The sequence below is a fragment of the Pinus tabuliformis genome, chromosome Q (assembly GCF_031772625.1).
Source record: "Pinus tabuliformis cultivar Carrire ecotype Pingquan chromosome Q, CPIR1, whole genome shotgun sequence".
Lineage (NCBI taxonomy): Eukaryota > Viridiplantae > Streptophyta > Pinopsida > Pinales > Pinaceae > Pinus > Pinus tabuliformis.
Window position 1 is genome coordinate 731,426,173 of NC_142296.1, and position 24,877 is coordinate 731,451,049.

A 24,877-nucleotide genomic window follows, 5' to 3' on the forward strand; every position below is an offset into this window, starting at 1 on the left:
AGTTCAGATTGACTAATAACATATAATTAGTATAGTTTTTTATCTCTACATTTATTTTACAAAGTACTCTGATACTTCTTCATACTCTACTTTAATTTTCTTGCACATGGCCTTGTGTTATTGCTTAAGATGTCATTTAATTTAACTGAATTTATGGTAAAGGTATAAATTTTGCCTTTAGTTCTTCAATACAAATTTGTTTTAATGAGATTGTAAATTTTAGTCAAATTATTTCTAGTATAGTATCATTTATAAAATACGTTGTTCTTTAATCATATAAGTTTAAATTTAGAACATTGATAATGCATATTGCTTATAATCATTCTCACTCTTAATATCTATAATTTGGCTTAACACTTATCATTTTCTTGCAGATTGACACACAGTTCGCTCGCTTGTGCAGAGCCTAACCCCACAGTTTACAAAGAACAAAAACAATCATTGTAATTTTTCTTTCGTGGGTGACTGGCAACCTTTAGTGAATTGCCTTCACCTCTGCAATTTTTTTCCATATAGTTCAGATTGTTTTAATAATCAGTATTAGTAGGGCAATTACTTAGCATTTACTTTAAAATTTTTACATTTCACACATAGCTTAATAACGGGAAAAGTAAGTGGCCATAATCCACACATTTTTTCAATTTGTTTTGCTCTTTTACCGAAGTCAAATAGTTTAATTAGCAAAGGAGTAAGTGGCCCATAATTCACTCATATTTTTTACTAACCAAAGCATCTTTACTTCATTAGCATTGGGACTAGGAACTGGTGTTATTAAAGAAAGGGAGTAGCCCCTGCTTCCCTTGCGTCTTTTAGACGATCCTGGGCTTGCATCTGAAATCTTTCTGAAAGCACTAAGTTTTTCATCTCCCTTTTTAGGCTCACATAGTGTAATAGGAAGGAAGTAAGTGGCCCATCAACCACACATTATTTTATTTGCAGGTAAGGAACAAACATAATTTAGTGTAAGTAGACGAATTTGAAAAGGATCATCGAATATCCACATGACTACAAACTTTGTATGTTCACTATGTCACTTACACACACATTTCACTACACACACTAAGCTACTCTAAACTTTGAACAAAGGGAATCAAGTGTAAAAACCCTTTGTACTTAGATTATTTAAGCTTAATTTTTCACACCATAAGTGAAGGAAGACACGTAAAAGCAATCATAACTTGAACAAACTAAATTTCCCCACATGGGCCACAAAATAATTTATAGTTTAGGTTAGGACTGTTGGGGGTAGGCATCCAATAAGCCGCCATGGTCATGTTACATTTTGAAACATAGAAGTTGTCTTTTAGGGTGCTTCAAATCCTTCAATCAGTCCACGGAAAAGACAACCCAGGCAGCACAGAGACCCGATTCAGAGGGGGTTCGGCTTAGGCTCAGTGCGTGCGGTCCTATATGGGGCTACCCAACCTGTATAGTGCTCGGTACTGATAACCGATTACCAAGAAGCTAAAGACTCGACTGCCTCTGTGAGACGAAGGTATCCTATTGGCCAAATTTTAGGGCATCTTTCCCTATAGGTGGAGGTGTGGGAAGCACTAAAGCCTCATTCAATACCTTGGTTGATTCTTTTCGTTGCTGGAAGCGTCACCAGTTCTTTCGGGACGTAGCCCCAGTACTCGTCATTCTTTGGCTGCTGGAAGCGTCACAAGTTCTTTCGGGACGTATCCCCAGTACCCGTCATTTTTTGGCTGCTGGAAGCGTCACCAGTTCTTTCGGGACGTAGCCCCAGTACCCGTCACAAAAGATATCTCCGCAAGGCCCAGTTACTTATAGAGTGGAAAGGACGAATAGGTCTTCATAGGACCTTTTATCATATGCAAAACAATCTAAAATATTTTCCTTGTTTGATTGATCACATAGCTTAACTTAAAGGGAAAGTAACACTTTATTTTTCAGTTTGCTTTATGTATGTAATTTCTTTTTATACACATTCCTCTCCTCACCACAAAAGTGACACACATTCCATTTTAAGAATACATAAATACTTTACTTTTTCATATTAAGAATAACAAGACAATGCTACACAAAACATTCCATATTAAGTTCTACTAGCTGATATTATAATTACCAAATAATATACTCCCATGGGCAACAAATTTAAATTAATTACAATGGGCATGTCATTTAGCATGATTAGGCATGAATTGGATGGAATAATCCACTTTCTTCCTGGTCTCAATAGCCAATTGGACTAGCCAAGACTCCTTATGAATTGTCCTGAGTAAGGAACTCTTCTCGACCACTTATGGGCTTACGTAGTTTGTCCTGGGTTTAACAAAATAGAAATGGATTGGTCATTGATCTTACCTTCCATTTAGATTATTGAGGCCTGATGATCCACTTATCTGTTGTCCATGGATGCATATATGCATGGTGCACACCTCTCCATGTCGTTCACAGTCTCTTCTTCATGTACGTTATACGATCTTGGGAGACTTTGTTGCCATTGAGGGAAGTCATTTTTCCAATGGTTCTCCCACGTGCCCAACATTACATAGGCCCTACCCTAAGCTTCTCAATTTCATATTGTGTGGGTTTCATGAACCACTCTTCACTTGCCAATGACATCTCTCTATTGAGGTTCTCCTTTGGCATGAGCGACTGGCTTATGGCTTCCCATTGCTAGCTTCATTCCTTTCCCTTTAAAGTTTGGCTTGACCTTCTCCTCCCAGTCTGTTCTCGCAAATGGACATTTATTAAGTATATGCTCTTGGGTTTCAGCTTCTTTTCTGCATAAGCTACATATTGAGGGCCCATAGAAGCCTCTTTGCTGGATTTTGTCCCATGTCAAAGTCCGCTCTTTGCTCACCAACCATGCAAAAATTGTTACTTTCGGCCACCACTTGCCTTCCCATATTACTCTCCAATCAACAGCTCCTTCCTCCCTTTCCTGTTTCGTTGCTAAATAATACGCTTCTTTTACTGTATAGGTTCCTTTCATAGATTTTCCCCACCTGAGGATATCCCTTCCTGGTCTGATTTTAATTTTCCTCAATTCTACCTCCTTAGTATATAATTTTTCTATATCCTGGTTTATATTTTCATACCATTCCTCTGGCCTCCTCCAAACCTTCCATATATCATTGGACTCTCCCTCTTTCCAGTAATCCCTCACATATTCTAATCCTGCCCTCTTCGCTTTTTGTTGGACTTCTTGTAGGGTTTGTATCCTTGCCAATTTATCTCGCTGCTGCCATCCTTCCTCCCAGAATCTGGCATTGCTCCCCGCAAGGATTTCCGTATTGTGCATATGGATGTATAATGATGATGTTTTAATAAGTCAATGCTTAATGAATGTAAAATTAGATTCCATGATATTGTGTAAATTTTTTATTTGCAACTTTTACAAAGACCACCACCACCACATGTCAGGTTCATCGTATGGTGATGTTATAGAAATTGCACAACTTAATGTTAATGTTGTGTTCCACAACGCCTATTGCCACCTTTAAAAAACTACCACAAAATTCTCAATTGATGATATTTAAAGTTGATGTTAAAACTATTAAAGTCATGTATAATTTTAATATTATGCTACCACCCATAAGTCAACATTGTTGAATGGATTTGAGGAGATTTTCTTGACATTTTGGACTTTGGCCTTATGGTAGCTTCTCTCCTCCTTTGTTCCTTTTATGTCTGACCCTTCTACATATCTATGTTGGTTACAAAGATAGCCAAGTGATTGTTGTGTAGTTTTTCCTAAGTCATTTCTTCACATGGGCTACCTTTCCAACCTCTCCACTGTTTCCCAAATTATTGGTGAGTGCCTATGCTCTTGAATTCCTACCAATTTTAGGATGGATGTGATTATTATTGGCATGATTCCTTGAATTTCTTGTGTGTTATGTAAATGAGTTCTTATCTCTTGAGCATTTTCAACTTCTGACTTTGGAAACTCATTTAAAGATGTTTTTATCTCTCTCAAGTGTTACATAACCATTCCCAATCTATAAAGAATCTCGAAGATTCCTCTTCCAGAAGCTTCCAGGATTTGTTTTAACCATTTACCCTCATTAGTTTTTGCTTTTAGGAAAATTTCCCTTTAGTTTGCTTTTGAGTGATTTTGATTTGATTGCCTTAGATTTGTTAAATTTGATTTTTGATAAATAGTTTTACATGCTTGATTAATATAGGAAAAATACAAAAATTCTTTTGGAAACAAAGTTTGCTTTGGTAGCATTTGTAGTCTTTTGAAGAAAAAGGAAATTTCGTGAATAATTAGTGGTCATGATTTGCATGTTTTGAAAAGATAAAGAAAATTGTTTCTTTGATTGTCTTTGTTAAGAAAGTTGTTTTCTATAAAATTTGCATTCTTCCAACTCTCTTAGCTAGGAGATTCATTGAAAAAGAAAAGTAGTGTAAATCATCTTAGGTGCATATTTGTAGTGGTTGAGAGTCGAGTCTACACACCACCAGTTTCATCTCCACTACCTTTTGTCTTAAGAAAGCCATAAAATTAACGCTTAAAGTAAAATCAACTTAGTAACTTTTTATTTACTAGGGCTCTGAAACACCAATATAGATCAGGCTAGTGTCTTGGAGTAGGAGAGTAATAAACTCTCCAAGACAACAAAACCAAACAAGTAGCTTATCTTGTGATAGATTAAATCCAGCTGTTTCATTTATACTCTGGGAAAGCTCCTCTTAAAGGAGAAGCACGAGCTCGTGTCTGAACCAGTGAGGGGATCAATCCTCCCTCGTTGGGAACGACGCCAGACACGCACGTATTACAAACGGTAAACCTCGGATTAACCATTGTCGAGGAGCCAGGGGTCACTTGTCGGTAAACCTTGGATTATTGTCGAGGAGCCAGGGGTCACTTGTCGGTAAACCTTGGATTATTGTCAAGGAGCCGGCAAGGGGATTGAGCTTGATACTCTGCCCTTGCGTGCTGTCGGAGTGTAGACTGTTCCCCCAGGTGTACTTGTTGCTGTTGGTAACCTTAGTGACCATAATCTTTAGGATTCTACCGAGGTGACGGTGGAGGGAAGATCCCACTGTACCTGGAGCAGACGTCGGCTAGACTCACTTGGATTTTCCGGGGGGTTCACTTCACTCGAGACGGTTAAAGTGGAGGAACTTGTGCCGGTCTATTCATTAAGCAGGTTGCCGGGGTAACTGTTCCACCCGCCACTTCTGTACTGAATCCGGCGATGTTGGGTTTCATCTCCAACTAGCGCTTTCGGTCCGGAAGGCTACTATTTGTGCTTGGTTTGATGCCCTAGATTCTTTAGGCGTGTGCTTCAAATTTGTTTGGTTCTTTAGAGACTTTAGGCAGTTTGCTTTGAGATTTTACTTTGTTTGCGTGTGCAGTAGTTAAAAGTCTTTAACTGTGGCGGAATTACCGAGACAATCCCGTAGACTTCGGGGCCAGTCTCCTGAGATTGTTTCCATGGCCGAATTGTTGAGGACATCCCGTAGAATTCGGGGTGAGGACACAAATTGTGTCTGGGGGCAACCTCAAGGACAGTATATACCTGTGGTACAATACATTCCTCAAGGTCAACCCCAGCCTCAATATACCTGAGCTTTCGTGCTTGTGTTTGGCCGGGTTCTGCCTCCAATCCCGAATGGGCTCAGATGGTACTTCATTTTCAGCTGCAAACTTCTCCACGAAGTCTTTGTTGTAGATTTTCTCTGGCTCAGGCAAATGATACATTTCCCTTAGGTGCTCTGGCTTGAACGACCCGAAAATCCGTCCGTCTCTTGTGTGGAACGTTCTGTCAATGATTGGAATTTCCTCAATTGCCCATCGCACTACATCAGTGTAGGGAAGGACTTGTTCTCTGGCGGCTATTCTGTGAAGAAAGGAATCGGCCAACTCTTTGAGAGTTGCGTCGGACTTTTTGAGTGGGTCCGCAATAGCCACTGTCACTGAAACTTGTGGTTGTTCGGCCTCTAATAGATTATATGTGCCCTGCCATGTAGTCTTGTTAAGACCAGTGCATGTAGTGTCTGAAACGAGGCCTTTCTTGCTATTTGCAGTAGCTTGACCTGCTACAGGTGTAACAGTAGAGCCCGTAGCCCTCTTGGATCTTTTTCCCATCATGCTTAAGCTTCTTTCAAAAGCCGAATCCTACACAATTGCAAGAGAAATCGTAACAACATAATAGCAATAACGCTTCACGGTGGGATAGATATATCATTTGAAGCGTGCCAAGATTAATTTTCAAAAGTGGCTGCGGATCCAATCGCTAAGAGGATATTGCAGATGCATTAATGGTGATTTGAGGCCCGCTACCCATTAAATGTGATGATTACACCGTTATCCGGGTGAATGACTCACTTAAGCGTGCAACAGAGATTCTGGTGGTTAAACGCAGGTGTTCATTAATCGAAGGGGCAAAATCTTTTAAATACACACGCATTACCTTATCCCTTGCATTAACGGCTTTTTGGGATTTGCGTTTTGTCAACCGGATATGAATTAAAGCTTTAAGTGATGGCTTTTAAGACTGCCGACCACCGATGAGCGATATCGCATCGCTTCGGGGAATAGGTGCTGCACAATTATCACCAAATGATCGTGTCGACAGCCGATAAGCGAACTCGCATCGGGCTAGCGCATGGAAACAGAAGTAGGTGCATATAAAACAGTTTGGGGTTACCGATTGCGATATCGCATCGCATCGGGGGTAGGAATCGGGTGCCTCACCGAAGTGCGTCGAATTTTGCCGACAGCCGATAGCGATATCGCATCGGGTCGGGGTTTAAATCATAAAGCGGTTTCACATGAGGTATCGCCGATAGCCGATCGCCAATATCGCGTCGCGTCGGGACATGAGTTATGAGCCGTTAGTGGTGTGCATGTAACATTGCCGATTGCCGATAGCGATATCGCATCGGCGGAGATCAAAATGCCATTTGAATGCGTCTCTCATGTTGTTGCGATATGCGATCTTGCGATCGCTTTATCGCAATAACAAAAGATTATTTATTATTTGAAATATTGATATCCCAAAAAGGCTTAAATACCTGAAAACTCATTTGACTATGCGGCCTTTTTTGAACATGCAAGCATTGATGCCAAAATTTTAAAAGGGACCCATTCCATATGTTAATTTTGACAAATAAGAATGATATGAAATGGGGGGTTGTTGTAGGGCACAACAATTGGCGATTCGCTGGAAGAACCAGTTATCTCTGAAAGTAATCCAAATACTTAAGCTTTTCAAAACTAGAAACCCAACCAGAAGGGAAAAACTTCTAATTTAACTGGATATTTGCACGTTCTGAACCAAGTGAATTCTGTTAACTTCTTTCCTTTTGGTTTCAAGAAAAATAAATACATTCTAAGTCTTTAAAATCGGCCTTTATTGGTTTATAATGATAAAACAAAAACTTTCCCAAATCAGCTTTTATAATTAACTCCTCTGTCATAGGTAGAGCCTCTGTTGCCAGCAAACGTTTATAGTCTCGACAGGGATACCTTTTAACCATAGTATTATTCACTTTTCCATTCACATAAGAGTGTGGTTAACAGAATGAGTCTAAAACATGTTCCCATATTTTATTTATTTATCTGTTTTTTCTACTTTGTCATTGATAAGATAAAAAGCCATTGTCCTGGTTTGGTGGCCAGCTGTTGACAATGCCATTCACTGGTAATAATTTAACTGAACAAGCCGGCTCGTGATGAGACCTCTTGTCTTGAAATTTCAAGCCATTACCCTGTTATGATAGGCAGTATTGGTAATGTCAGTCAAACTACTTTCCTATGAACATGGTAAGCAGGCTTGTAATAAGACCTCTTATCTTTAATCTTCTATATTTTAGAATTACACTCTGAGTAACCATAAACTTTAGTGAATGGGGTGAACAATTTTCTCCTTAAGAGCAAATGGATGACAGGTGAAGAGTTGAAGATGCTGAAAATGGGTTAGTTTTCACCTTAAAATGAATAACCTTTGGAGACCAGTTTTGAAAACAGAAAATGATTCACAGAACTTTTACCTTTCGAGAAGAGTCTTCAAAACATTAGGTGGTGATTTCAGAACAAACAGATATCTAGTTCCCTAGAAATTATTCCTTTTGGTTGAGGGTTCTACTATCTAAAAGCAAATATTTGTATTATTTTGTGGGACAGCTTTTTCAAACCAAGCTAAAGGTCAATGGAGATACTCTACAGTTTTATTTCCTATGATTCTACAAACTACACAAATCTACAGAGAGGAGAAGGGATCACCTTCTCAATTAAAGAATTTCTTCAAGATCAGGCCATTAACAGGGAGAGAATCTCTCACCCCTGATAAGTCTTGTAATAAAAAGGTCGAATGGCCTATCTTTTCACAGATCTAAAATGGTCCAAGCCACATTTTCTGAAATTTGGTATGCTTACCCTTATCTTCATGGGCCCTGTCCCATTTGAGAACTAAGTCACCAACTTGGAAGTGTTTGGAATCGGATGAGGTTAAGTCAAAGGATGCTTTGATCATTTGTTGATGTTTGGCGTGGGTGATTTTGGCTTTCTCCCTTTCTTCTTCTAATTTGAGAATTTGGTCATGTCTAAATTGAACAGAGGAAGAAGGAGTCTCTTCGATGTACTGTACTAGGGCTAAAGAGGGTAGAACAAGATTGGTAGGCAATACTGCTTCTTTTCCATATACTAGGTTAAATGGGGAAGAACCTATAGAAGCCTTTTGTGTAACCCTGTCAGCCCATAATGCAAACACTAGAGATTTGTGCCAGTTTCTATGATTCTGTTCAACAGTTCGCTTAATGATTTTGATGAGATTCTTATTAGTGGATTCTGCTAAACCATTTCCCTGAGGATAATAATTAGCAGAATATTTCAGTTTAAACCCCCTCTTAATAGCAAAATCATATATAGCATTTCCTGAGAAATAGGAAGCATTATCAAATACGAGAGCGTTTGGGACACCAAACCTGGTAATGATGAATTGGTCTATGAACTCGATGATTGCTTCTGAATTTGCTGCCTTCAAAGGAATAGCCTCTACCCATTTGGTAAAATAATCGGTAGCGGTGAGGATATACCTGTGTTGTTTGGAAGATGGTGGAGTAATCTCTCCAATGATATCTAATCCCCATTGTTCAAATGGTTGTTCAATGTTGACAGGTTGCAAGGGGAAAACTGATTTCCGTTGTCTTCCACTAGCAGTTTGGCAATTGAAGCATTTTCTTACGTGTTCGTGAGCATCTCTAAACAGAGTAGGCCAATAATATCCAGCATGAATAACTTTGTGGGCTGTTGTGTCCGCCCCAAAATGTCCTCCCGCTGGCCCATCATGTAGCTCCTGTAAAACTTTTTGAGCTTCAGGTTTCTCAAGACATCTTAACAGGATAGAATCATAATTTTGTCTAAAGAGCACATCATCAATGAGAGTGAAATTCTTCGCTTTTAACCTAATGGCCCTTTTATTTTTGTAAGATAAGTTTGGAGGAGCATAACCATTTTTCAAATAAAATATTAAATCTGCATATTGAGATTCGGAATCAGTGACACTTATCTGATTAATTGATTGAGTTTGATCCATGTCGCTTGATTCAGGAATGTTTGATGCTCCTGCCAATATCCTACAAAAACCTTGGCCCCTAACAATCTTTGCTGGCTTTATTTCTAGGTCATATTCTTGAAGTGCCGTGACCCAATTGGCTCTTCTTTCACCCAGTTCTTTTTGAATTAATAGTTGCCTTACCGCTGGGAAAGGGACTATTACTTTCGTGTGAGTTTTCAAAAGAAAGGGCCTGTAATGTTTAACTGCTTTGAACACAGCAAAGGCTTGTTTCTCCACATCGGAATAATTTAGTTCGGCACCCTGAAGATTTGAGCTAAAAAATGAAATGGGTGCTTCCAAGTTGTGAGCATTTGGCTGCGTGAGAACTGCAGCATAGGATACATCGGACGCAATGGTATACAATGTAAAATGATTAGAAAAATTGGGAGTATTCAAGGCTGGGGCATTGATTATTGATTGCTTGATAACATCAAAAGCTTGCTTTTCTTCTAATCCCCACTTGAAGACTGAATTCTTCTTGATCATTGTCTGAAGTGGTAATACAATCTGAGAGAAATCTGGAACAAATCGTTTGACAAAATTAATCTGACCCAAGAATGACTGCATTGATTTTTTATTGTGTGGGAAAGGGATTTCGGAAATTTCCTTAATCCTATCAGGATCAATATAGATGCCATCTTTGGATACTATAAAGCCTAAAAGCTTTCCTTGATCAAGAGCAAAGAAAGACTTCTTTGGGTTTAGATAAATACCATATCTTTTGCATCGCTGAAAGATTTGATTTAAGTCATGCAAATGATTATATCTCTTTTTAGAATATACAGTAATATCGTCTAGGTAGACGACTACTGATCGATTAATCAACCCTTTGAAAGCTATATCCATGGCTCTCTGGAATGTCGCTCCCGCATTTATGAGTCCAAAAGGCATTTTCTGATATGCGTAAGTTCCCCATTTTGTTCTGAATGTGGTTTTAAGCTAGTCATCAGGATGAACCAAAACTTGGTTATATCCGGAGAATCCATCAAGAAAGGACATCAATTCAGAACCTGCTACTGATTGGAGAATTTGCTCCATAGTAGGTAACGGGAAATTATCTTTCAAGCTTGCTTTATTGAGGTTCCTGAAATCAATACAGATTCGAATGTCGCCATTCTTCTTCCTGACTGGCACCATATTAGAAACCCAATTTGAATGTCGGACCGGAAAGATAATTTTGGCTTTCAAAAGCTTATTAAGCTCCGACTTTATCTGGCTCTCCAAATTTGGATGTATTTTTCTTAACTTTTGCTGAATTGGTTTCTGATCAGGAAGCATAGGGATGGTATGCTGGATAATAGATGTATCATACGTCTTTAGGTCATCATATTTCCAAGCAAAGAACTGTTTGTTTTTTCTCAATAGTTTAATAAATGCTTCCTTTTCTTCTTGGGAAAGTCCTATTCCTAAATTGATGTTTTGAGGAGCATCTTCTGTGCCTAGATTTATTAATTCAAACCTAAGGGTGGAACTTTGAATTTTTGCATTAATTATAGGTTTAAACCTGTCCTTGATATCATAAAGGTCTTCAAGCTTCGCCACGGGTTTGGGAATTGAATTTTCTTGAGGCGCTTATTTCATCTGTAGATCGTGATCATCTTCCTCAATGACTTGATTGTCATAGGATTTTTCCGAAGTTAGAAACTGCAAGATATCTTCGTCATGGTTAAATACTCTCCAATTAGTGACATTGTCAGGAATTGAAGGCCTAAAAAGTAATTCTACAGAAAATCTATCAAGGCTGTAGTCTTCGGAAGATAGAAGCTTAGAAGCTACATTGGCTAGTAGGTCGGCTGCTGAATTTTGTGACCTAGGAATGGAAGAAATGTTGAAGGCTGAAAAGTGTGAGGTAAGATCCTGCACTAACGATTGATAATGCTTAAGGTGAGTCGAAAGGCAATGAATTGCATTTCTGACTTGTTTAACAATGATTTCCGAATCACCGAACACTTTTAGGTATCGCACTTCAAGGCCGATCGCTTTATATAAACCTTGGACCAAAGCTTCATATTCGGTTGTGTTATTAGTACACTCAAATTCTAACCTACAAGACAGCATTGTCTTTTCTCCTTTCGGGCTAACCAAAATGCAACCTGCTCCTGAGCCTTCACTGGACTTAGAGCCATCAAAATATAAAGACCAAAATAAAGAAGTATTAACAAAAATATCTACATTTTTCTCAGCATCATTAAAACATCTGGACTTATCTGTTTGTGAAAAATTTTCAATTTGAGATGTAAAATGATTAACTGAAAAAGGAGATGGTTGGGCAACAAAGTTGCCAAAGAATGATTTGGACGAATAGTTCCCCAAAATATTGTTGTTGAACGCCACAGGTTGGTTTTCTTGCTCAAATTCAGTAACTGTGTGGGTCATATGCTTCTCCCGATCGATCCTTATTTGATTCGGCTTTCCCTTGTAAGGAAGCCACATATGTGACCAATCTGTGGAAATATATCCATGCAGTTTTTCGGACCAATCTCTGCTTAAAATTAAACCATAAAATTCAGGTATGTCGGCAATTAAGATGTCAATCCTCTGAACAATTCTGGGGTCGGCTGACAACCTAATGGTTACAGAATTAATTTCTCCCACGACCTGCACCTTAGTCCTATCCAACTGTACAATATGAATGGCAGACTTCTGGGGTTCAATGTTCAGCTTAGAGCAAACTGAAGCTGGCACTATGTTAGATGAAGCCCCTGAATCAATTTAAACAGTTGTGCAGGTTTCTATTATAAATCTCATAAGTCAGCAGGAAGGGTGGAGTGTGAGAATTTGATTTATCTCCGATTAAAACTGAATCGGTAATTTCAACCATACCTGCAGGAGGCTGGCCTGAATCGTTGGCAGCTCTTGCACTGGGAAGGGGAGTAGAGGGAACAGCATTTAATTCTTTGAGGAGTAGCTTTTGTTGATGTTTCAGTTTACTAAGTTCAAACATGGTTATATTTGCCTTAGTCTTCTTCATGTCATCAACAATGTTATATTCCATTGAATCGGATACCACTAGAGTCTTGGATGTTGAAGGAGAACTAGAAGTTGAAGGCTGGTTTTGAGGAACTACTACAGGCGACTTTTTTGGGGGAACTTTTTCCTTTGCTGTAGTAGCGCCTGCGCTCCTCTTCTTTGAAGTTGCCTGGGCGGGTTCAGGAGTGCTTTTACTTCTTGTAGTAACCGGAAAGGCTTCTTCTTCATTCTCCATATCAGAGTTTGGAAGTATAAAATCCCACATTCCGTGGCATTCAGCTACTTCTTCTTCATCATCGATCTGTGAAGGTGTTTCCTCTTCCTCTTCTTCTTGGTCTGAATCAGCGTTAGATATAACATTGGGCGGCTTAGATTCGGTTTTCTTAAAAGTTCTGAATGGTCTTTTGTTTGAAGTTTCGGCCACCTGCTTTTTTATCTCAACCATTTCGTTAGACAATGTTTTAAGGACCTTTTGTAAACCTTCCATGTCATAGGGGTCCTTCGGGGTTTTCTTCTTGGAATCTTCTTTAAACGAGACTTTTTTAGCTTTTCTATCCTCTAGAGCAGCTTTCTTTTCAAGAGCATTGATGCGCTTTTCAACAGCAAGTGCCTCTCTCATGTTTTCAGCTAAGGTAGGTTTGCCAGCCCTGTCTACAAAAATGGCTATGTTGGCAGGTAGGGCAGTGATATACCATTCGCTTCGGATTTGTTCACTTGGTTTAGAAGCGGTAGGGATTTTATTCAGTAGTTTATTAAATCTGGCATTAAACTCTTTTATTGGTTCCCTGTGCTCTATTCTCAAATTGGAGAGGTCGTTTATTAAAGTTGCTAAGGACCTATCATCTCCATATTTGGTAAGAAACTGCTCTTGACATGTGTTCCAACTGGTAATTGAACCAGAAGGTAAGGAAAAATACCAGGATCCTGCTGATCCTTGTAAAGTGTAAGGGAAAAGTCTTACAACAACATCTTGCTCTGTCACTCCTTTTAGGTTAACTGCTAACATAAAGTTGTTGATGTGTTCTTCAGCCTGGGTCCCATCATCTGGATTGAATTTAGGCAGCCATTTTTCGGGAGCATCGGGTAGATCATGCAATGGTCCAGGCATGTTGACTGCTCCTGGCCTAGTCCATGGGTCTGCCATTATGATAGCAACAGTGGTTGGGATTACTGCTGGGATTCCAGATGTATGGGAAGGGATTAAAGATGAGGAGTGAGTGGATTGAGATATTGAGGCTTCTGACCCCTGGTGAACGACAATTTGCAATGGGGGAGTGGATGGTTGACCTCGCAGAGGAGAGGATGCAATGGAGCAAGTGGATGAAAGCCCTTCACTATTAGATCCTTCAGTAATTTTCTTTTCCCTTTTCCTTTTAGGTAAAGGAAACTCAGTGGGTTCAATACCGAGTTTTTCGCTCTGAAGTCTGGTGAGAGGGTGAGTGAGGTTGAACTGCGAAGTCGCACTGCTTTCTGATACCTCAGATTTCTGTGGTGAAATCGAGAAGCTCTGAAGTTTATGGATTAGAGACTGAACTTCAGGTGATTCAAGACTTAATTGTTCTGTGGTATGATGGGTTTGAGCAGTGGTAGTTGATTCCTCTTCTTCCTGTTCGGGTACCGGCGAACCAGTCTACAAATGGGAAGATCGAGGGGATTCGGAGGGCGAAGTACTCTTGGAATGGCTTATAGGTTTGGACTTATGTTCCATTCACAGCTGAGGCCCTCCTTCTAGCGCCAATTTTGTTGAGGCCTCGAAAATCGCTGCCACAACAAAGGGGAAACCACCCGGTCCGGACCTTAGTACAGCTCCTTTTCCATTTGGAATAGTGGCTCCGACTGGGGATAATGGGACCAGTTTCCCAATAATGAATGAAAGTGGGATGGACGAGTAACTCAAGAGGTATGATAGTGATAAGGGAACAACTAAAACTATCAGCGAAATATATATTAACTATAATCTAATCCCGGGACTTATCAATCTTTCCAAGCGTAGCGTTTGATAATCTATGCTTTAAGGCAGGCATATAGATGACTCTAACACTAAAGCATAGACGTTTAAACCATTTAAGATTGCTCTGCATAATTAGTTATGCAGAGCAATAATAGTGAATTACTACACATTGTCATTCATATCATTGCTACTTGCATGATTAAAAGAAAGGCATATCACAAAACATCCAATAGTGGAATGAAATGAAGATTTGCTGTTACAGCGCATACATGTATTCAACAATAGCAAAAGATAATAACACAGCAATTCATATAAAAGGAAAGAGGACAGATGCAGATAAAAGTACCATGTAAGCTGCTCAACAATCCATTATGTAAATCGCTATGTCGCAGTCCTTCCTTCAAACCAGAAAGCATTCCAAACAAGAGACAATAGTGCACAAATGCATAAAACAGCCTTCTCGTCAAATAAAGGACTATTGGTCGAGTTTCACAAAAGAATATAGGCTGAAGCACAGTAGTGCAAACTTCAGCCTTTAAGTCTATTACAAAATTTTACGACCCTTTCCAAAACAATGAAAGGGTCTATAAATACTAATCTAATCTAAATATCTAAAAAAAACTGAAAACTATTAAATTGGCATCAATAACTATTTCTCCATATTTCTTGGCGATCTGGCAGTCGGCAGCAATGCTTCATTCGGTGGGCTCTTTTCCTTTAAACCTCAACTGACATATCGCCAGCATTGGCTCTACTTCCGGTGGAGTGTTGAGACGCGCCATGAGCTGGGCATCATATGTGGCATCCTGAAAGTCGGGGATTAGGCACTTGAGAGCATCTGTTAAACACTTAAGAGCCGACCTTTGAGTGTGCGGTTTGATTAGAAAGAGCCAATATGCGTCGGAGGTTAAAGTTTTTACTCCAGCGATTAACTTTCTCTTTTCCTCCAGTGCATGATAACTTGTTTGTTCAATCATGTTCGCCGTGGTTATGCTTCCAGGTGTACACTGAGAGATTATGTTGGCCCAATAGAGTGTATTGTTGACCAAATCAATCATATTGTTGTTAATCATTTTACACCTTGAAGCTGCTCTTTCCGCTTTCATCATTTGAGTGTTCCATTCCGTGAAGAGTATGTCTTTGAATGGCTCATAGATCCTAGGCAAGTTTGCTTCTTTTCCCTCATCAGTATCTTGCCAATCAAGATATGAGGTTATGGTTTCTTCGGCCTGATCTAGCTCATTTCTGGCTTTTTCAATTTGCTGACATACTGCTGCAGATACTTCACATAATGGCTCAGCCTCAGTTAGTTGTTGGCACAAGAGTCTAGCCTGAGAGATTAATGCATTATTTATTTGAGCTGCCTCTACTCTGAAATCTTCGACTTTCTTGGTGCCCTTGATATCTTCGAGCTGTGCTAATAGTCGAGCAATTTGCTCATCCTTTGACTTCGTCATTAGCTCGTTTGCTGCTCTCAATTGTGCCAATGCCTCTGTTAATTCTTTCTGCTTCTGGATTGAGCTCTGATCAATCCTCTGTTTTTCAGTCTGCAGTTGCTGGGTTAATACATTGTTTGCTTGCTGTTGCGCCAGCAACTGCTCTTCTACCTGTGCTGCTTTGTTTCGCGCCTCGGCTACTTCTGCTTGTAATGCACATATTTCCTGGTCCTTAGTCTTTAACAAAAGACTTACCTCTGATGCTTTATCAATAGTTGCTGCAGAATAAGCTCCCGCATACTGCGATAGCTTGGTTAGATCATCAGAGGGGTCCAATTCTTCCTTCCAGACTACATTCCCCGTAACTGTCTGCTCAGGAAAGATGGAAGGTTGATCAAGACTTCGTCTCTTCCTTGAGCGCTTAACAACTGCTTTGAGCCTAGGGCTGTAGAAAACGTCCAGGGGAGGAATATCTTCCACCTGGAGCACAATCTGATTGGAAGGGTCTTTGGTGATTACCTCGAGATCCTTTGAAGTGGGTGGGCCGCTGGTTCCGCTTAGAACCTGAGAAGAAGTGGTGTATGGTGCATCTTTGGAGCCTTCCTTTCCACTGATAATGGAATCGAATTGATTCCATTGTTTTAGCAATTCAGGATCTATGGAGGTCTGGGATTTACTCTTCTCCTTTTCTTGTTCCAACCTCTTTTGCTCCTCCAACTCTTTCTGATGCTGTTCTTCTAACTCCTTTCTCTGTTTCTCTTCTTGCTCTCTTCTTTGCTTATATGCTAATTCCTTTTTCTGCCTATCTGCCAGTTCTTTCCTTTGTTTTTCTTCTTCTTCCTTCTTCCGCTGTTCCTCCATCTGCTTCTGCTGTTCCTCCATCTGCTTCTGCTTTCTCTGTTCTTGTTCCTTCTGCTCTTTCTGTTGCTTATCCATTTGCTCCTTTCTCTGCCTCTCTGCCTGCTGCTTCTCTTGCCTTTCCTCCTGTTGTTTATTTTGTTCTTTATTTATAACAGGAGGTTGGCTTGTCTGTTTCTGACCGGGCTCGCTTGAGGAGGACGCTGAGGTTAATGACGATAAATCTAGAGGCAGAGTTTGCAACCTCTGCTCTCTAAGTTTATTGAACTCAGTTAAATTCTCATCATTGTATCTCATCTTGGCAAGCTTCTTGGTTTGGCTTATTGAATTGGCAGCTCTGAACAGGTCATCAAACTCATCCTCTTGATGGTCAATCTTAGTCATTTTGGCCTGTTCTAGGGCATTGTAAGCAGTTTTATGTGGATCATAGAGTCTGGCTGGCATAGTGGGCAGGGATAAAGCTTGCATCTTTATAGCCTCCTTTTCTGCATGCTGAAGATTATGCAGAGTAAAAACACCCATCCTTAAGGGAAAAGAGGGCCAGCCCCTCTTCTTCTCTTTCTTGAGTGTTTGGGTTACACTCTCGGCCATAATTTGGTAGGATATCTCTTGGGCTAACAGTTTGTCTGGAACATATAGAGGGAGAACATGCGGTTTGGCTTGGCTTCCATAAACCCTAATATAGGTAAAGTGCTCTTCCCCAAACCATCCTGCTATAGCTGGTAAGTCGAAGGAAGCAAGATAGGAGATTTTGGGAATAGGCCGATCAAAAATGGAATAATGAATGGGAACCATAAAACCATTGCAAATTTGATACAAATGGTCCTTGTAAGAGGACTTCCACAATTTCCGATGATACAAATGAATGGGCGAAGGGTCTTGGGTGGTCCATCTCCAACCGAGGATGGGAAACTCAGAGTTAAAACACAATGTATCCATAATGTAGGAACTATAATAAAATGGGGGGATTTTCCTTTCGGTGACTACAGATTTAGCTCTAAAATCCCGAACAGCTATAGTCAATTTATCAGAAAGAATGGTGGCCCAATCCATGATAAAACTATTAACAGCTGCTTCCATTAGGGGAACCATTTCTATATCGAAATTGGCAGAATCATGTAATCCCCATAGCCTACACATCATAATTCCCGCAGAGAAATAGGGAGAAGCCAAGGAATCGACGGAGTACTTACCCGAGCTTTCGTGCTTGTGTTTGGCCGGGTTCTGCCTCCAATCCCGAATGGCCTCAGATGGTACTTCATTTTCAGCTGCAAACTTCTCCACGAAGTCTTTGTTGTAGATTTTCTCTGGCTCAGGCAAATGATACATTTCCCTTAGGTGCTCTGGCTTGAATGACCCGAAAATCCGTCCGTCTCTTGTGTGGAACGTTCTGTCAATGATTGGAATTTCCTCAATTGCCCATCGCACTACATCAGTGTAGGGAAGGACTTGTTCTCTGGCGGCTATTCTGTGAAGAAAGGAATCGGCCAACTCTTTGAGAGTTGCGTCGGACTTTTTGAGTGGGTCCGCAGTAGCCACTGTCACTGAAACTTGTGGTTGTTCGGCCTCTAATAGATTATATGTGCCCTGCCATGTAGTCTTGTTAAGACCAGTGCATGTAGTGTCTGAAACGAGGCTTTTCTTGCTATTTGCAGCAGCTTGACCTGCTACAGGTGTAACAGTAGAGCCCGTAGCCCTCTTGGATCTTTTTCCCATCATGCTTAAGCTTCTTTCAAAAGCCGAATCCTACACAATTGCAAGAGAAATCGTAACAACATAATAGCAATAACGCTTCACGGTGGGATAGATATATCATTTGAAGCGTGCCAAGATTAATTTTTAAAAGTGGCTGCGGATCCAATTGCTAAGAGGATATTGCAGATGCATTAATGGTGATTTGAGGCCCGCTACCCATTAAATGTGATGATTACACCGTTATCCGGGTGAATGACTCACTTAAGCGTGCAACAGATATTTTGGAGGTTAAACGCAGGTGTTCATTAATCGAAGGGGCAAAATCTTTTAAATACACACGCATTACCTTATCCCTTGCATTAACGGCTTTTTGGGATTTGCGTTTTGTCAACCGGATATGAATTAAAGCTTTAAGTGATGGCTTTTAAGACTGCCGACCACCGATGAGCGATATCGCATCGCTTCGGGGAATAGGTGCTGCACAATTATCACCAAATGATCGTGTCGACAGCCGATAAGCGAACTCGCATCGGGCTAGCGCATGGAAACAGAAGTAGGTGCATATAAAACGGTTTGGGGTTACCGATTGCGATATCGCATCGCATCGGGGGTAGGAATCAGGTGCCTCACCGAAGTGCGTCGAATTCTGCCGACAGCCGATAGCGATATCGCATCGGGTCGGGGTTTAAATCATAAAGCGGTTTCACATGAGGTATCGCCGATAGCCGATATCGCGTCGCGTCGGGACATGAGTTATGAGCCGTTAGTGGTGTGCATGTAACATTGCCGATTGCCGATAGCGATATCGCATCGGCGGAGATCAAAATGCCATTTGAATGCGTCTCTCATGTTGTTGCGATATGCGATCTTGCGATCGCTTTATCGCAATAACAAAAGATTATTTATTATTTGAAATATTGATATCCCAAAAAGGCTTAAATACCTGAAAACTCATTTGACTATGCGGCCTTTTTTGAACATGCAAGCATTGATGCCAAAATTTTAAAAGGGACCCATTCCATATGTTAATTTTGACAAATAAGAATGATATGAAATGGGGGGTTGTTGTAGGGCACAACAAGTTCTAACTTTTGTAACTGTGAAAATGACTTTGCTGAATTGGCTTCAATTAATCTACTCCGTGAATATCTTTGGCATATTCTATCATAATCTATTTCTGGTGGCATATACCATTAGTAACAAATCCTATGTAACATTCATGCCAAAGAGATGAAAATCCATTTCAACACCCACTGATCCACAATAAAATGGAGTTTCATGGGAGGCTTCCTCCAAAGGATAGAGATAAAATGTCTACTCCATTCAACACCACTGTGTCCATTCCTGCCATGATGTCTGAGTGGGAGCACCCTTGATACCAGTATACCTTATACACTACTATAATGTTCACAGTGTAGCCCATGGACTCATATATGAGGCATTTCCCTCTTTTCAAGTGCCAGAAATGGGCACCGATGCATCTCTCCATGGATTTTCTTGTGGCCACCTGATTGCTTCTCATTTTAACTCTGAATCCAATGAAAGCAATATTTCCTATGTAGAGTATACTCATTTCTTCCAATTCTTCATCATTTAATACTCATGCTTTCATAATTGCAACCTGAATGAATTACCCATACCAAGTTACAGGATTCATAGAATCATGGGTTCAAACCTTTGATGAGTTCATGTGAACTATGAATGACTGGAGCTTTCTGACTGCTTCTTTGGATAAATTGCATCATAAAAAAGGAGAAGGGCTGAAACCCATTTTGTGCTAACTTTTCCAACCTTGTAATCAGATCTTAGTAAAGCCTTTGTCCATATTCAATAGGCAAAGTAAGAGGTCCATATGTAGTAGTAAGCTCCGAAATACCAAAAATAAATCTCTGAAAGGCTATATTTCTAGAGTAAGAACCTTCCTCTAGCCTTGACCTCATTGATTATCAAATCATCATGCCTATGAATCATGCTTCGTTATTATATGAATTATTTATGTGCATATTTGTTGAAATCTATAACATTCATAATTTTTCTTTAACGAATGGAAATTCTGGAAAAACTTATTCTAAAATACACCACTAAAAATTAACAGATATATAGTTGAAATCTACAACATTATTATTTTCCTTTTTTAAAACTAAAATTATGAAGACCTATCACACCTATTAACATAACCAGAAACTATCTACGTGAGCAGAGGGATGATTGAAATGGGTGCTCAAAAATGCGGTCACATATGGAGATAATGACGTCTTGGAGCGGTTTACTGCATTAATAATTAATAACATTAGATTTTGTTAATTATGCTTTGATAAGGATGCCAGGAGACTGAGCACTGAATCGTTCAGGAATATATTATCCTATTTTTATTCCTTTGTATATATTTGTGTGCATTATTTCGCCTTTAAAGTCACGGATTCACTGTTTCTTGGATTGATGCGATAGCAGCTAGGATAAAGTTGGACAGATAAGGGCAAACGTAGCTAGTGAAGGGCAGTACTTCAGAGGAATATCATGCAAATATATTTAAAATCTTTATGATGTTGGCATTTTAAAGACATACTTAGCACCTGGAAACAATTTTTGGAAAAAAAAATGATGTATTAAAAAGTCTAAAAAATACAGAGATTACATATATTGAAACTGTCCTTGTAGCCCCTTTATAGATAAAACAATGGCTAAAGTTATATTATTGTAGCCTAAGTCATTTAAACTTGTTGGAATGTTTAGCCTTCAAAGTAGCAAACCTAGTGGGTTTAGTGAGAGCAATGCTAGTTGAGCATATATGCTCTATGTATTGTTTGCGTGACTTGAACCCACGTGCTTTCAAGTCCTTTGGCGTGATTTTGGTCCTTTTAACCATAACATCAACATTTATCTTTTTTGTTTTCTGTGGAAATTAAAACATTATCAATAAATATCAAAATCCACATAGATATAATGAAAATATGCTGACCATGTAACGAATATGAAAAGACATTTCATTGACTAGCTATCAATAAATATCAAAATCTATATAGATATAATGAGAATATGGTGAACATGTAAGGAATATGAAAAGAAAATGCATTAACTAGTCATAAAAAAATATGTCAATGTTATTATGAGCTAAGATATGTAGTATATAACTTACCTCTCCTAATTTATCTTGAAGTCTAGGTGAATGCCGCAATGGTTGAGGAGAATGTGATTTTTGCTGAGTATCATGTCCACCATCATACATGTGCAAAGGTGTTTTAGGAGATGTATATTCATTACTCTGAACATTAGATTATACATAGATATAAGTATGTGAATCAAAAAGAATTAAATGTAAAAATATGATAAAATTATAAGAGTATAAATAAATATAGTCTTACCTTGCATTGTGACATTGGACATGAAGATGGTTGTAGCATTTGAACCATTTGATTTCCATTCTTCTTAAGGCTTCTACAAGGGGTTTTCATTGATTGTGATGGTTCCAAAGGGAACACCTGCACCATAAATAAGAAATAAAACACACGCACATAATAAAAAAAAAATCAAAGATAAGGATATATAATACAGAACATCCATTTCTCATCCCATCATTATGGTAAAACATAACAATTTATATATTAATATTTTCGGTGGAATAGGTTATATGGATTAAAAACTTACTGGCCCAGTAACCCCTTGAAAACCTTGAAATCTAGGTGAGCGTCGCAATGGTTGGTGGCTTGAATTTGGGGAATTTTGTTGATTAGGCTATGCATATCAATAACAATGAGAAATTAGTATACAATTATAATAAATATAAATATTATTTAATGTTAAAATGTCTAAAAAATTAATATATGCAAAAAAATGGACTCAACTGTGTTGTCATTGTCCTGATTGGTTTCATCAAAGTTTAATATATGGCTGTGCCCATCTGATCCTTCTTCCCCCACATCATCGGGAACCTCAGTGCTTGCTTTCTCTTTTATAGCAATATCTATGCGCTTCATTGTCTGCATGTGTCTACGAGGTAGACTCTGATCCCAACGTTGAATTTTTTCACAAATCCTTTGCTTTGAAGTGTCATTAAGCTGATCAAATGTAGCAACTGACTGTGAAAACAAGTTTCAATGAATTTAGTCCACAACAATAAATTAATATTAATAGAAAACATATACAGATAAATACTAATAAATACTTACAGCTGAAAGAATTTCTTCATTGACAATATTAATAAAAAAATCATATACAAATAAATACTAATAAATACTTACAGCTGAAAGAATTTCTTCATTGAAAAATCTTTTATATGCTTGTTGTCGTGCACGACATAGCCTTGCATCTAAGTCATATTGTATTTTGGCATTTTGCCTTTTAACTGCACTTGTTGATTTGACCGCCCATGTAGCGTTTGCATCTCTTGCTCGACCTCTTTGACGTGGAGGAATTGGTGGGAGATTGTGGGTGGTAGCGCGATGATGATTAAGGCCAGATAGCTTAGATCGACTCAAATTCCCCGCACAGCCACCAACAAGACAAGTGAACACTTGCTTGGTGCCTTTGATAGTTACCTCCCATTCATGTCTAATTTCCTCCATTTTCTTACTTCCTTATAAATGAATATGTAAACAACAATGTTGTTAAAAACATCATAAAAACACATTAAAATAAAAATCAATATTCATATCTATTTTTTTGTGGTCACTGTTGCACATCTGGCAAGGACAAAGTCTGTAAGTGCTTTCATCAACTGATTTTAGTCTGATTTTAGTTTAACGATTATGTTTTTTTCTTTGGAATTTCTTGAAAGAAAAAAATTGCAGGGATTTTAGTAAATCTAAATAAAAATTATGTGTACTGCAAATTTTTGACAGTGTTAAATTTATTTCTATTATAAAAATATAATTCAAACACTGTATTTACAAAAATAAAATTTTTGAACTTTTTACCCAAATCCAAACCACTTTTAATCATTTAAACAATTTGTCATTAAACAACGCAATACAAATAAATCAAACTATTTTTAACTTTCACCATTTTTATTTATCTAAAACTAAAATGCATCGAATTTTTTTTTTTTTTTTCTTAATGAATTTGTACCTTTTCTTAGTTTACACTAACCCGTAAACTAACCTCGACTTAGTTGTGGTGAGCATATCCTCAAAGAACTTGAAATTTTTAATGCTATCGAATCGCACAGATGTATTCTTTTAATGCAACAAGGTCCTTATTGTATAGTCTATTTGGGTCTAGACTTATTTATGAGTCTATCGAGTTATTAATTCTGAGTATAATGCTAAGCAGATAGAAATGCTTTTTTTTTTGGGTGTGTTTTGTTCTTAGGTAAAGGTAAAATACTTTTGAGGGGTTAAATCTATTTTAAAATAAGGTTTGAAAGCATTTTAATAATATATTCAATATTAGTTTATCATGCCACTTGTGAGAATTGAATCTAATTAGGAAAGATAACAATCATTCCTCATGACCACCTAAAATATACCCAATTAATTTACTATGTATTTTTATTGAAAATTCATGAAAGATGCTAAACTTGCTCTGTTTTTGTGTATATTTGAATTCTTTCTGCACGCATCTGTTATCTCTTGATTTGTGGTGTTCTTTTATAAACCAGCTAGGTCCATGAAATAGTTGTCATTAGGCACACTTAATCTCATTTTAGAGTAAGACTAGTAAACTAGGGCGTTCATAAAGGTTTGTTTTTGTATCCAGCTGTCAGCACTAGGGTATGGATCAACAAAATCCAGGAGAAAGGAAGAAGGCTTGCTAATTCATGAAGTATTTTTTTTGTTTTTGGGATTGGTGAAGGAAAAATTGGTAAATTACAGCATTCATAAATTTTTATCCATCCAATTGGCAGCACTAGTGTATGGATCAACAAAATCCAGGAGTTAAACTCGAAGGCTTGCTAATTTGTTCAAGAATGATTTTTCACTATTTTGAGACTGGTGATGATTGTGGGTTGTTGGAGCCTATAATTTAAAAGGGTAACATTCAGTTGCTGGTTCTACATTGCAAATGCTCATGTAAGAGACGACTGATGTTTATTGAAGGAATCCAATATCGGTCTACCTTTTCATGGAAATTTAATGGAATGTTTACCATCCTTCTGTTTACTGTCTAGCTTTTGCATGCACGTAGGTAGCTTCAAGCAGTGCCTTCTGGTCAGCAGAAAGGTTTGAGCAATCAAGTTTCATGGCTTCCCAAGGGTTTGAATTCATGACTCAACGATATAGAAGACTGTTGGATTACATTGGGAGTAAAGATCAGTGGATCAACAGAGATAGTTACTTGAGATGGTTCTTCATTATATACCAACCTATTATAAGTATATATGATACTGTTTAGCTAGGATGGAAGTTGGAGCAGATTGAAGGGTTGCAGTGCTAATTAAGCATTTACCGCCTCTGCGCTTCAAATTAACGACACCACCTTTCCAACATCTT

The 24,877-nt window shown here is 38.6% G+C and overlaps 1 protein-coding gene across 1 annotated transcript in view; it reads right to left on the reverse strand.

Moving 5' to 3' along the window:
* Positions 1–20,049: 20,049 nt before the first annotated feature.
* LOC149221609 (uncharacterized) overlaps positions 20,050–24,877 on the reverse strand; it is an 83,605-nt gene continuing 78,777 nt past the window's right edge. The window contains exons 2-6 of the mRNA XM_089387429.1: positions 22,292–22,525; positions 22,095–22,181; positions 21,812–21,928; positions 21,586–21,711; positions 20,050–20,070 (exon numbers count right to left, since the gene is read on the reverse strand). Of these exons, the coding sequence (XP_089243555.1) occupies positions 20,050–20,070; positions 21,586–21,711; positions 21,812–21,928; positions 22,095–22,181; positions 22,292–22,525 (585 nt within the window). The remainder of the gene's footprint in view (positions 20,071–21,585; positions 21,712–21,811; positions 21,929–22,094; positions 22,182–22,291; positions 22,526–24,877) is intronic.